Source organism: Entelurus aequoreus, linkage group LG09 (genome assembly GCF_033978785.1).
Source record: "Entelurus aequoreus isolate RoL-2023_Sb linkage group LG09, RoL_Eaeq_v1.1, whole genome shotgun sequence".
Classification (NCBI taxonomy): domain Eukaryota; kingdom Metazoa; phylum Chordata; class Actinopteri; order Syngnathiformes; family Syngnathidae; genus Entelurus; species Entelurus aequoreus.
The window spans coordinates 23,415,645-23,429,621 of NC_084739.1; the positions used below are offsets into that span (position 1 = coordinate 23,415,645).

General features: G+C 39.1%; 1 protein-coding gene across 16 annotated transcripts in view; it reads left to right on the forward strand.

Annotated features, from left to right (window-relative positions):
- The window catches only part of LOC133657258 (neurexin-1a-like), a 623,384-nt gene that overhangs the window by 247,517 nt on the left and 361,890 nt on the right, over window positions 1–13,977 (forward strand). For all 16 annotated transcript variants that reach the window (XM_062058360.1, XM_062058362.1, XM_062058372.1 and 13 more), the window contains one exon: window positions 1,239–1,622. In XM_062058360.1, coding sequence (XP_061914344.1) covers window positions 1,239–1,622 — 384 coding nt within the window. The remainder of the gene's footprint in view (window positions 1–1,238; window positions 1,623–13,977) is intronic.

A 13,977-nucleotide genomic window follows, 5' to 3' on the forward strand; every position in this document is an offset into this window, starting at 1 on the left:
AACCTGAATGAGAGCAATAAATCATGGTGGGGAAACACACAAACTCTGGTTGCAGGTTTATGTCGGAGAGGCAAACAGAAGGAGAGCGGAAAAAAGGCTGCAGTCTGTTAATCAAGTTCAAAAAGATGGCTGCAGTTTTTTTTGTTTTTTTTTACAGCTGGCCAAAATGATTGAAGGGGCGCCACATTTTTATCCACCTCTGCTCTCTTTTTTTTATATGACCGCTCCTTTAAGATAAATTAGATTTATTATGGCAAATCCAAGGGAAATGGAGAGGAGGATGCTCGGGATCCGGGATTAGGCTGCTAATAGACTCGCTGCCCTGTGATTAATGTGTCTTATCAACACTCATCAGTCTTTCTAAATGAAGAAAGTCCTGACCCTGTCCAGACAGATAACAGTATTTAGACTAACTTCTACATCGGAAAATCTTTAAATGATCTTTAAAGGACTCCTCTTCCTCCTGTCCAGGAAATCGCAAAAAAGCCGCTGCTTGACCAGGGCTCAGAAAATCTGTAGAGACTCCTCCCACCCCCACCAAGGACTGTTTTCACTGCTGGACTCTAGAAAGATGTTCCGCAGCCTCCGTAGCAGAACCTCCAGGTTCTGTAACAACTTCTTCCCTCAGACCATCAGACTCTTGAACGCATCAAAATAATTCTCTCAATTCCCCCCCAAAAAACGGATTAACTCACTGGAATATAAAGACAATACATCCAAAAACTGAGATCGGTAGGTTGTGAGTTCAAACCCCTGCCGAGTCATACCAAAGACTATAAAAATGGGACCCATTACCTCCCTGCTGGACACTCAGCATCAAGGGTTGGAATTGGGGGTTAAATTACCAAAAATGATTCCCGGGCGCGGCCACCGGTGCCGCTCACTGCTCCTCTCACCTCCCAGGGGGTGATCAAGTTCAAATGCAGAGAATAATGTTGCCACACTTCATGTGTGTGTGACAATCATTGGTACTTTTACTTTAACTTTTAAAAGTGGATGCATATGAAAAAGTGCAATATATTTATCTGTACAGTAAATTTTAGTTATATCTGCACATTATTGCTCTTTTATCCTGCACTACAACGAGCTAATGCAACGAAATGTAATTCTTATCTGTACTGTAAAGTTCAAGTTTGAATGAAAAAGGATAAAAGGAAGTCTAAGTCTAAGTCTAAATGGCTTATGTGCATGTTTTTGTCAAACTAAAAGAGAAAAATATCTATTTGTCTGTGTTTTAGGTACCATCTCTATCAACACCCTCCGTACTGCCTACACAGCCCCTGGAGAAAGCGAGATCCTGGACTTGGATGATAATCTTTACCTCGGGGGCCTGCCAGAGAACAAAATGGGCCTGGTGTTCCCCACTGAGGTGTGGACTGCTCTGCTCAACTATGGCTATGTCGGCTGCATACGAGATCTATTTATTGACGGACAGAGTAAGGATGTCCGGCGCCTGGCTGAAATTCAGAAGGCTGCGGGGGTCAAGCCCTCGTGCTCCAAGGAGCCTCCCAAGCAGTGTCTGAGCAACCCCTGCCAAAACAACGGCATCTGCAGAGAAGGCTGGAATCGATATGTATGCGACTGCTCTGGAACTGGCTACCTCGGCCGCTCCTGTGAAAGAGGTAAGCCTTACTTTTTGTCACCTTAGAGTGCTATTTTTGAAATGTCAGCACAATAATCCATTTCTTCAGGTCAAATATGATGTTTTATATCAATGTATAATATATTAGGATTTCTACTGTTCTGTTTTGCCCATAGAAAATTATGTGCATTAAAACAGTAAATTGTAGAGTCAAACATTTAACATATAGGGATGCAACAATTCTGCGATTATATTGATTCATTTAATAGACAAAAGCTTTGATTGTGTTGTTTCAATGATTCATTTAACTGGTAAAATATGCGGACAGTGTTTCCGCAAGACGTCTTCAATAGACTGCACTAGTGTTGTCCCGATACCAATATTTTGGTACCGGTACCAAAAATGTTTCTATACTTTCCGGTACTTTTCTAAATAAAGGGGACCACAAAAAAATTGCATTATTGGCTTTTTTTTAACAAAAAATCTTACGGTACATTAAACATATGTTTCTTATTGCAATTTAGTCCTTAAATAAAATACTGAACATACTAGACAACTTGTCTTTTAGTAGTAAGTAAAGACTCCTAATTTGTCTGCTGACATATGCAGTAACATATTGTGTCATTTATCATTCCATTATTTTGTCAACATTATAAAGGATGTCACTCCCCGCCTCGGGTGAAGGTAATGTAACCTTTGCAAACCAGGCTTTCAAATCAAGGATGGCAAGGCACGCAATTAACAGTTTACAAACATTTATTGAAATCACAAAAAGTGTCAAAAGGTGAACAGTAGTGATGGGTCCTGCAACACAGATGCATGTGTCAAGCTCATAGAGCGATACCTTGTGTCGGTGCGCGTACCGCTTTTAGAAAGTCACGTGACCGATCATGAGCTGTTTTGGTCACATGACCGATACGCAAACTGTATCGCAATGATGCCTCCTCTGTGGCCTGTGAGCAACGTTCCCTCTAAGGTGCGCGCCTGCGCAATTGCGCACTGCTCAAGCGTCCTCTGCGCACAGCAAATATATGAGTAAAAAACTTCTATCTCGAAAAACTAGTCATTTTCTGCCGTACAAACCAGGCCAAAACCAACTTGTCACCTGTCACCAACACGCATACCACTAAGCCACTGGTGCGTTTATGGCCACACAAAAAGTCGGACAACTCAAACACCACACAAAGTTACACTATGACTCCTCAGTCATACGTGTGCTTATTTTACTGTCATTTATTATTAATATTAATTTATTGATTTTAATCATTGAATGCTGTTACTAGACAAAGTTACAGGAATGACGGCGTGGCGAAGTTGGTAGAGTGGCCGTGCCAGCAATCGTAGGGTTGCTGGTTACTGGGGTTCATTCCCCACCTTCTACCACCCTAGTCACAATACATGTTCACATTATTTATTGACTGTATCTAAAAAAGTTAAAAATATATTTTTATTTAAATTAAGATATGAAATAATCCTAAATGAAATACAAAGACTTGGTTTATATTATTGTATATACTAGGTCATAAAATCAGTGTCAGTTGAGTCGGTCCATAGGTTGCCTGTAGGGATTTTTAATGTCCAGCACATGTCAGTATTTAGTGACACAGTATCGACACAGTATCAATACAGTTTTGCAATGTGTCGAAACGCTTCATGACGCCTCATCAACCCATCACTAGTGAACAGGAAGTAACAAAGCACCCACATTCTCAGTAGATGATGCATGGAGACCGAAACTCCTGCTCAGGACAGCGGACCTCCTCTGGCAGTGACAGACAGCAGACTGTCAGAAAATGGCATTTTCCAATTTAAATAGCCCATAGCCCCACCCACTAGCTGGGACCAATTTGACAGGGGGAATTAAGAAAACAGTTATTTTGTAAATTGCACCATAAATAACCATCACATGTCTAAAAAGTATTCACCAGAGGTGGGACCAAGTCATTGCTTTGCAAGTCACAAGTAGGTCTCAAGTCTTTGCCCTCAAGTCTCGAGTCAAGTCCCGAGTCAAGACAGGCAAGTCCCGAGTCAAGTCCAAAGTCAAGACTGGAAAGTCTCAAGTCAAGTCCCAAGTCCTGCATTTTGAATTTCGAGTCCTTTCAAGTCCTTTTAACCACAGACTAATATATTTACACAGATTGTGTATGCTTTTAAAACGCTGCATTTATTTATTAAAACAAGTGCATTTGAAATTGCAGGGGAAAAAAAGTGCTGACATTGCACTTCATAATAGCACTATTATCCAGTAATTTTAAACATTTAACTCATTCTTTTACAGAATAAACACATTTGAAAAAACAAGTGCAACTGTACTTATTTGCACAAAAGTGTTAACATTGTATTTCCATGGAATATTGCATTGTAACTAGTTCCACAGCAGTTTCTATCCTGTTCTTACCTTATCTCATTGATCTCATCTCGTACTGTATGTGTGTTTATATGTGCGTACATATGAAAAACATAACAAAAACATGAACAAAACAATGAACAGAGTTGTACTTTTTAGATGTCAGGGCCCTATGCAATATGTACACATATTGTTAATATAGTATACATTTTAACCTTACGTTACTGTGTGTGATACATTGACTAACGTAACGTTTTGTCTAGGTACCTCATGCAACCCTGCTTAAAAAAATCACTTGGCAAAAAGTATGAATAAGGTAGCGAACTGCAGTGGACGCAACAGATTGCCGTGTTTGCAATGACGTTATAACCATAGACATCTTATAAGTAGAAGCAGCATTGGTTGCTGTGACGTGAGCAATTTGGCCGCCATCTTGAAGTAGTGACAGTTGACAGGTAGAAAATAAAGATGGTGTTCAGCGTTTTCCTACTCAAATGAGCGGACTATTGAAAATAGGAATCGGGGGATTACTTTTCACAAGTAAGATTTAACATTAATGTACTATTGGTTGTATTTTATGAAAATAATATTACCACAGAGTTGAGAAGGAGCAAAGATCTTCAATATTTGTATGTGAAAATCACAAAGAAATCTTCTGGGGGAGGATGACCCCCCTACAGGGGTTTGGTTTACAAACTTTCAGCCCCACCTAAAACAAAATTCACCAGCCGCCACTGATTATGATGCATTCTCATTTTAGGCAAAATATAAGACAATACTTTCTTAACAGTATAATTGTAACCAGGAATAAGTCTTCAAGTAACAATATTCAAATACTAACATTGTTGGGTAAGACAGAATTTGGTTTTATTCTGAATCCAGTGAAACAGATTGGTGGTTTTAGCTGATAAAGACTTTCAGGTGTTTATATATGTTTATGTTGAAGTATTTGGCAGACGCTTTTATCCAAAGCGACATACATAAAAAATACATATAAAACAATGACTGTAAACATGATCATTTAAGGGAAGAATGTAATACAAAATATCAATACAAAGTGCCAAGACAGACTCTCTGCTGCTGCAGCAACAGAGATACAGTCTATAAGATATATATATATATATATATATATATATATATATATATATATATATATATATATATATATATATATATATATATATATATATGTATTCATACATTGTTTATGTAGGATATACGCATGTATACATAACCTAATCATATTGTTTCTTCAATTTAAAAATAGCTGACCGTTTTTTTCCCCTTTCTCTTATAGCGTATAAGAATATTATATTACTGTTAAGCAAACTATGAATAATAAAACACGCCAAAACATGTGTCCTTTATCATAGCTACACGTATGACAAAAAAGCGTGTGAAAATGAGTGGTATTCAGTGAGGTAAGATGAATTAAATGCGCTGACAGTTCATTGCTCCTGCCAAATGAATTGCACTGAGTGGAGCGGATCACCACTCCAAGATGGCGGCCCCGCGTCTCGTCTGCGCCTGTAGGCAGTAGCGCTCGATGCTGCGTACCCTTATAAGATGTCTAAGGTTATAACGTTAGCAGTGAGTTTACAGCCTCACTGATTTAACTACACAGCAAATAAAAGTTACGTTACTTAGCCAATAAACGTTATCTTACATTCAAAACTTACCCTTTGTGCAACTTCAAATGTCGAACGAAGTTGGAAGTTGTTGCGTCTCCGTCTGTAATATTCGAACTGCGTGATTTGCATACGGCAATTAGTTTTTTGTTGACCAAGTCGTAGTTTTAATACCCGAACGAAATTAACTTTGGCATAATTGTTTCTCACTGCCGTATTGTTTGACAACTCTTGTTCGGTGGTTATCCTGCAATTTGATTGGATGAATGCTGTGTGATGAAAACAACGTAGATCTAATTTGATTGGCTGTTGTACTGAGAGCATACCAGCTGACAGGAACAACACGCTGATAGACACAGACGAAGAAAATGAAAAATACGGAGCGGCGCGCTCCCAAATAACTTTTTAATCTTTGGGTTTTGGGGAAAGTAGCAAGTCATGTCAAGTCAAAAGGCTCAAGTCCAAGTGAAGTCACAAGTCATTGATGTTAAAGTCTAAGTCGAGTTGCAAGTCTCTTTACATTTTGTCAAGTGGAGTCCAAAGTCATCAAATTCATGACTCGAGTCTGACTCGAGTCCAAGTCATGTGACTCGAGTCCACACCTCTGGTATTCACATAATACTTTTGCATGTGTAGAGCAGTCATTTTTGTACACAGTGTATTCAGGCTGAGACAACATCACTTTTAAATTACCAGTGTCCTTCTGTAACACCCAGCTTTTGAGGATCATGGTTCGACCCAAATTTGGCCTAATTAGTGAATGCAGGTGTGTTCACCTATATAAAGCCCTCAACCCCACCCTGACTCTTTTAGTCAACTGTTCAGAGCCATGGTGAGTGACAGGTAACAATTTGTTTGTTGCGCACATGCTAGTGATGGGTTGATGAGGCGTCATGAAGCGTTTCGACACATTGCAAAACTGTATTGATACTGTGTCGATACTGTGTCACTAAACACTGACATCTGCTGGACATTAAAAATCCCTACAGGCAACCTATGGACCGACTCAACTGACACTGATTTTATGACCTAGTATATACAATAATATAAACCAAGTCATTGTATTTCATTTAGGATTATTTCATATCTTCATTTAAATAAAAATATATTTTTATCTTTTTTAGATACAGTCAAATAATGTGAACATGTATCGTGACTAGGATGGTAGAAGGTGGGGATTGAACCCCAGTAACCAGCAACCCTCCGATTGCTGGCACGGCCACTCTACCAACTTCGCCACGCCGTCATTCCTGTACCTTCTCTAGTAACAGTAGTGATGGGTCCTGCAACACAGATGCATCGGCGCATGCGTCGAGCTCATAGAGCGAAACCCTGTGTCGGTGCGCGTACCGCTTTTAGAAAGTCACGTGACCGATCATGAGCTGCTTTGGTCACATGACCGATACGCGAACTGTATCGCACTGACGCCTCCTCTGTGCCCTGTGAGCAACGTTCCCTCTAAGGTGCGCGCCTGCGCAATTGCGCAGTGCTCAAACGTCCTCCGCGCACACCGTGCGCCGCACAGCCAATATATGCCGCGCACCAAATCAAACCCATCTCTAAACAAAATAAACACATTTATTCTGTGTAATTTTGAAATGCAACTTTGAGTGACAGTGACAACAAGCGGCCCTAACGGTGTTCGTCAACAACACGCATTGCGCCGCTTCCTAATAAACACAGTTTGGCGCGCAGGCGTCAGTGCGATACAGTTCATGAGCGGTCACGTGACCAGAACAGCTCATGAGCGGTCACGTGACCAAAACAGCTCGTGTTCGGTCACGTGACTTTCTAAAAGCGATACGCGCACCGACACAGGGTATCGCTCTATGAGCTCGACGCATGCGCCGATGCATCGGTGTTGCCGGACCCATCACTAGCACATGCTTTTCACTGGCTAACAAGATTGAATGTTTGTAGTTTGTCCATGTTGAGCTTCCTAACAAATGTGCACGGTTTGTAAGGAAGTTTAAGGTCAAACAGTGACAGTGTGGGGTCAAACTGTCACAAAGGACAAGTGCTAGGAAAATAATTATTAATCTGCTTGTTCATTTACTGTTAATATCTGCTTACTTTCTCTTTTAACATGTTTTATCTACACTTCTGTTAAAATGTAATAATCACTTATTCTTCTGTTTGATACTTTACGTTAGTTTTGGATGATACCACAAATTTACCACAATTTATTTTTTTCCCTCCTTTCGAGTTTCAGGTGAAAAGCGTTGTTGGAGCAAAGTCAGCAGGTGCTTCTTTCTTTTTGGTCTTTTCAATCTAATATCCTGATATTGGAGCCAGGCTGAAAATGATTTGAGGAAAATATAGTTATAACATGCCACCGGGAGGTAGACATAAGAAAAAGTCCGGGTTTGTGGAGCGTTGAGTGTCTGGCAGTGTTGAATGGCAAGTGACTGATGTGCCGCTGAGACACACTGGCGGTCATATCCAGCATGCACAATGGCCTGCAAATTGGCTGTCTTCTGTTAACCTTTTAACTCATCAAACCACTCGCCTGTGCCCAGATCTGGCACAGAATACTCACTATTTCTCCTCCAGAGGAGACAAATAGGAGGAGTGATTGAAGTCTTATGGTTCTCCGCCGTTGCTGACTCTGCAATGTAGCAGTCTATAGGCTTTATTGCATTAAAACATTATCCCAAGCAGTACAAAGGTGCTATCTACTGGGGATGGATGTATTTTTGGTTGAGTTATGAATCCATATCCTTGATCGATCTCTCTGAATTACAGAGCTATGTCTTTGGGTTTCACTGAGTGCAACGCTCAGCAAGGTTGTGGCAGCGTTTTTCTGCTTACATCAGCTTGTTGGCCTTTGACCAGCAGATACTCTTTGACCTGTTTGATCAAAATCTAGCTAGATAATAACAACAATTTGCCGTGTGAGTGGGCTAAATCTTTCTTCTGCTATCGTTTTTGTGAGGGCGGTAAATGAATGAAATGAGTCTGCTTATTGACTTGAGCAGACTGTGTGATTGAAGTGAATTAACAATAGGGACATAACAATATTGTAGATACCGCAGTATTGCGGTTTTGAAATTCTCACAACAGTGCTGTGACGTCTGCGGGTATCAAACGAAACCTTGGTGAGTGTAGTTTTCTGGCACTTTCGCCTTGGCCGGTCTGAGAACAAACTGCATCTCCCAAAATCCGGCAAGGTCGAGGCATGGAACGTAGTAAAGTGGAAGAAAAAGAGGAAGCATTCGGGAGAACAATTTTCCCAGTCGATTAGAGGATTTTTATTTGTATTTATTTTTATTTTTTTTAGATTTTTTTCTAACTTTTTGAGATATGCTGCTAACAAATAGACAATCAAACCTGGGTGAAAACATATGCTCTTTGGCGGAGGTAATAAAGTCTGCTTTAGTTTGTATCAAGCGTTTCCAAGCATCCGGTGGGAGGTATTTATGAGGTATTTACATTGAAAAAAAGGGAAATTGTCAGTTAGCATTTCTGACAAACAGCATTTTCCACAAATGTAATGGACAAGCGGTAGAAAATGGATGGATATAAAAAATGGCCACTGTAGAGGACTCTGCTTCTCAAAAAGTCATAGCTGAATATATCATCATCAATCTTTATTGCAGACCTTAAGATCCATTTAAACATATAAAAACAGAATATATTACATTAAAAACAAAAACAAAACAAAACAATAAAACATAAATATATATATATATATATATATATATATATATATATATATATATATATATATATATATATATATATATATATATATATATATATATATATATATATATATATATATATATTTGCTTGTAACAGTGGATGTTCTAGCACTATTCTTTGCACTTAAAAATACATATTTGTAGTAATAAATAAGATTAGATCGTTTGAGCATTGTGTTGTGTTCAATTACAGTAAGTGTTTATCTTATCTTACACTATAGAAGTGTTACCAAGCCTTTTTTTTTAAATGTTTTGGAGGGGGGCAATACCACAATAATGTCGTACAGTGACTTTAATACCTTGACAATATTGCACTATGACATTTTGATATCATTACATCCTTAATTACCAATATAGTTTATGTTGTATTTCAAAAACATAAGTAGCTTATATCGTGAGCATATAAGTCTTTTTATTCAACCCATGCTGTGTTTTTCCTTTTTTCATGGATTAATAGCAAACAGACATTGGAAAAGGTGTATAGTTATTTCATGGAAAGGTACTGCGCAGCAATAGAACAAGGCAAACTAGACTTTAGAGTATGCATTATCAAGGTAATTGTCAACATGAAGTGAAGCATGTGACAATATTATTATGGTACAATGCAATTCTGGTTATCTCATTGGTAAACATTCCTCATAGCTATCATAGATTGGATTAAAACATGGATGCACTCTCACTTCCAGGTCAGTGACAGAGTAGCTAAAAGCTAGGAGGGGCTAATTGCACTGATTGCAAAAAAAACAAAAAAACATGAAAGAACGTGTACTATGTTTTTTTGTTGTTGTTGTTTTGTGTGGGCATTGGCGTTGTTGCCGTAACCCCAGGATGCAGAGACAAGTAAGTGGTGTGTAGGTAAAAAATATTATATTAGGAACAAGGCAGGCAAAATAATGCATGAAAAAAAAAGAATACCAGCATCTATGTGCAGAATGTACAAATAAAGTACAAGCGCCATCTGAAAAATGACGCTGGAAGATAACCCCCCTGATGGTGAATTAGGTCTAAATGAAACAGGTGAAGAGAACTGCTCTCACAACAGAAGTAGAGTAACCCCCTAGCACAGGGGTCGGCAACCCAAAATGTTGAAAGAGCCATATTGGACCAAAAATACAAAAAAAATCATCTGTCTGGAGCCGCAAAAAATTAAAAGCCTTATTTTTATAAGTGTTATAATGAAGTCAAAACATGATATAAGTGTCTATATTAGCTATAATAGCCTACTATCAAAATGACTGTCGCAGGCTGAAGCAAATCTTAGTTGACAGAAATGTTGAAATTTAATATTTATTCTACACATTTTTACAACATTAGAAACCATTAGTAAATTAGAGGCTACTCAGAAGGTGAGATAACTCCTGGAAATGACTGGCTTTTAATGGTCAAAGGTATAGATGTGTGTGTCCAAGTTGAGAGAAATGGCAGGCTGTCTTCTTTTAATAGATTACGATCTTTGGCAAGCTCTGTAATGTTTGCTGTGGTCTTGAACAACATGGCACACAAACAACTATCTGAAATGCAGCCAATATTACATCCAGATAATGTGTCATGAGACATGCAAAACTAAATCCGTAAACTTAAAGGACTATACGTTGCACCTCACCTCCTGTTATTACTTTACCAAAGCATTGTTCAACGCATCCTTATGTACGGTTCCCCATGTTTTTTCACTATGCTTTCTGTAACCAACCGGACCAAACTGACACGCATTACAAACATAGCAGCTAAAATCATCGGCCTACCCACACCCAACATTTCAGATTTAAACCACAGGTCCATCATTCGACTGGCAAACACGATTGTCCAGGATATCACTCACCCACTACACCAATACATCACCCCACTACAGATACATACAGGTACAGAACCATCAAATTCCGGAGGGCCCGCCTCGGGAAAAGCTTTGTCCCTGCAGCTATAGCCGCCCTAAACAGCAGGCCCGGCCGACCTGTCTGACAAGCCTGTAAATGTGTTGGTCATGTATGATGTATTTTTTTTATTTTTGTTCGTGATGTGTAATGTCTATTGTTTAAATGTACGGCAGTGAAAATGAATTTCCCCAACGGGGACCAATACATCTAAATCTAATTTAATCTAAATTATATACAAAGAGGATAAAAGTAAAGGATATTAAATGAGCTCAAATATACCTACAAATGAGGCATAATGATGCAATCCGTACATACAGCTAGCCTAAATAGCATGTTATCATTGATTAGCTTGCAGTCATTCACTAACCGATTATGCCTGGTTAGCACTCCAACAAGTCAATAACATCAACAAAGTACACCTTTGTGCATTCACACACAGAATAAAATGTTTGGTGGACAAAAAGAACCGCTAAAATTAGTTGGACAAAACGATGTCCACCAAATACTCTCATGAGTGAAGCATACACACAAACATATTAAACAGTGAGCTTTTCTAACAATTGGGAAGGTTCGTGTCATGGTTGTCCTGAAACAAAAAACATACTAAAACAAAATATATTTCCATTTTCAATCCTTTTTTAAAAATGCTCCAGGGAGCCACTAGGGCGGCACTAAAGAGCCGCATGTGGTTCTATAGCCGCGGGTTGCTGACTTACCCTAGCATTTTCAACAAAGCAAGTGGAACTAAGAAAATAGGAGCGCAAACTGGAAAGAATACAAAAAACTGAGAATAATGAACACAGCGCTCCTCCACCTTCTTTGGGCCTGAGGGTGGTCCACCAGTGCTCAATTAGGTTCAAGTCTGCAGACATACTTGGCCACTGTATCACCTTCCTCCACAAGCCACTTGTTATCTTGGAAGTGTGTTTGGGCTCCTTATGTTGTAAAACGTTCCCAAGGCGAGAGCAATCGTGCTCCGCTTCCCAATGTCACTCTAGATTTTGAGAATTACAAACTTTGTAATTTCTCCCTCAATGAATGCTGACACTACACTACCGCAAAGACACGATTATGTCAACGCTCACTTGTGTTGGCAGCTATTAAGACAATAATGAGTTGAGCTGATTTTGATTCACACTAACATCTAATTGCATTTATAAATAATGGCAATTGTTTTATTTTACTTACCAAGTTGCATCGCAAACAAACACTGCCGTTTTACTCGGTTTCACACAGATTATTAGTCCGCTTGCAGTAGAAGCGGCAGCATTATTTTTAATGGATTTTTCTTGTCTTTATTACATGCAGGCTACTCTTTTATTTTTTTTCTCCCGTCAACTCTCCTTCTAAAACCTCCCATGAGGAATGGCAGAAAGAACAGTTTGCATGTATTTAAAGCGGAACAAGACAATAATTAGTCTAATAATACTGTTAATTAAAAAAACATGGTGTGTGCATGTGTGGGAAAAAAAATGGCACAGATAATCACTATCTCAACTCAAATCATCATTCACATTGATTGCAGAATACGGGGTTCGTACGGGTGCTTAAAAACCTTGAAAATGCTTAGATTTTTAATGTTGTGTTTTCAAGGTTTGAAAAATGCTTTAATTTTGGGCGAAGTGCTTGGAAATGTTCATCATATTTCTCGGCAGTCTGACTCAATAGGCTAATTATAAAATGGAAAACAATTAAATAAGTTCCCTTAAAAATGAAAGCTACACGCTTGATCTTACATTAGCCCTTACATTAGGATTAGGTTGTTGTCATGCCAGAGCGTATATAGGGCTCTGTGTCGCCCCCAAGAGGACAGTGGTGCATCGGTCCATCATGCCGGGAGGTTGGCGTTTTAATGAACATTGGATGGGAAATGACAAATACAAACGTTGGATAAAACGTGGACCAAATCCACGTGTAGCCTGCTGCAAAGTATGCAAAACGGAAATCCAACATGGTTCGATGTATTTTTTGCCCCATTGTTTTGGTTGTCTACTTCTGTGTTTTTCAACCACTGTGCCGCGGCGCACTAGTGTGCCGTGAGATACAGTCTGGTGTGCCGTGGGAGATGATCTAATTTCATCTGTTTGGGTTAAAAATATTTTTTGCAAACTAGTAATTATAGTCTGCAAACTATGTGTTGTTGTTGAGTGTCGGTGCTGTCTAGAGCTACCGTGTAATACTCTTCCATATCAGTAGGTGGCAGCCGGTAGCTAATTGCTTTGTAGATGTCGGAAACAGCGGGAGGCAGTGTGCAGGTAAAAAGGTATCTAATGCTTAAACCAAAAATAAACAATAGGTTAGTGCTCCTAAGAAAAGGCATTGAAGCTTAGGGAAGGCTATGCAGAACGAAACTAAAACTGAACTGGCTACAAAGTAAACAAAAACAGAATGCTGGACGACAGCAAAGACTTACTGTGGAGCAAAGACGGTGTCCACAAAGTACATCCGAACATGACATGACAATCAACAATGTCCCCACAAAGAAGGATAAAAACAACTGAAATATCCTTGATTGCTGAAACAAAGTAGATGCGGGAAATATCGCTCAAAGGAAGACATGAAACTGCTACAGGAAAATACCAAAAAAAGAGAAAAAGCCACTAAAATATGACGATTTCTGCTGGTGGTGTGCCTCTGGATTTTTTCAACGCAAAACATGTGCCTGGGCTCAAAAAAGGTTGAAAAACACTGGTCTACTTAACTTGTCTGACTACCTCAGTTAAAGCAAACAAGTTGCATGTTGTCGTGTTGGTTAATTGCATTAAAATGGTTACATTATTGGACTTGTTTGTACTGTGAAGGTCATGTAATGTATAATTTGTAACCTTTTTTCACAACTTACACC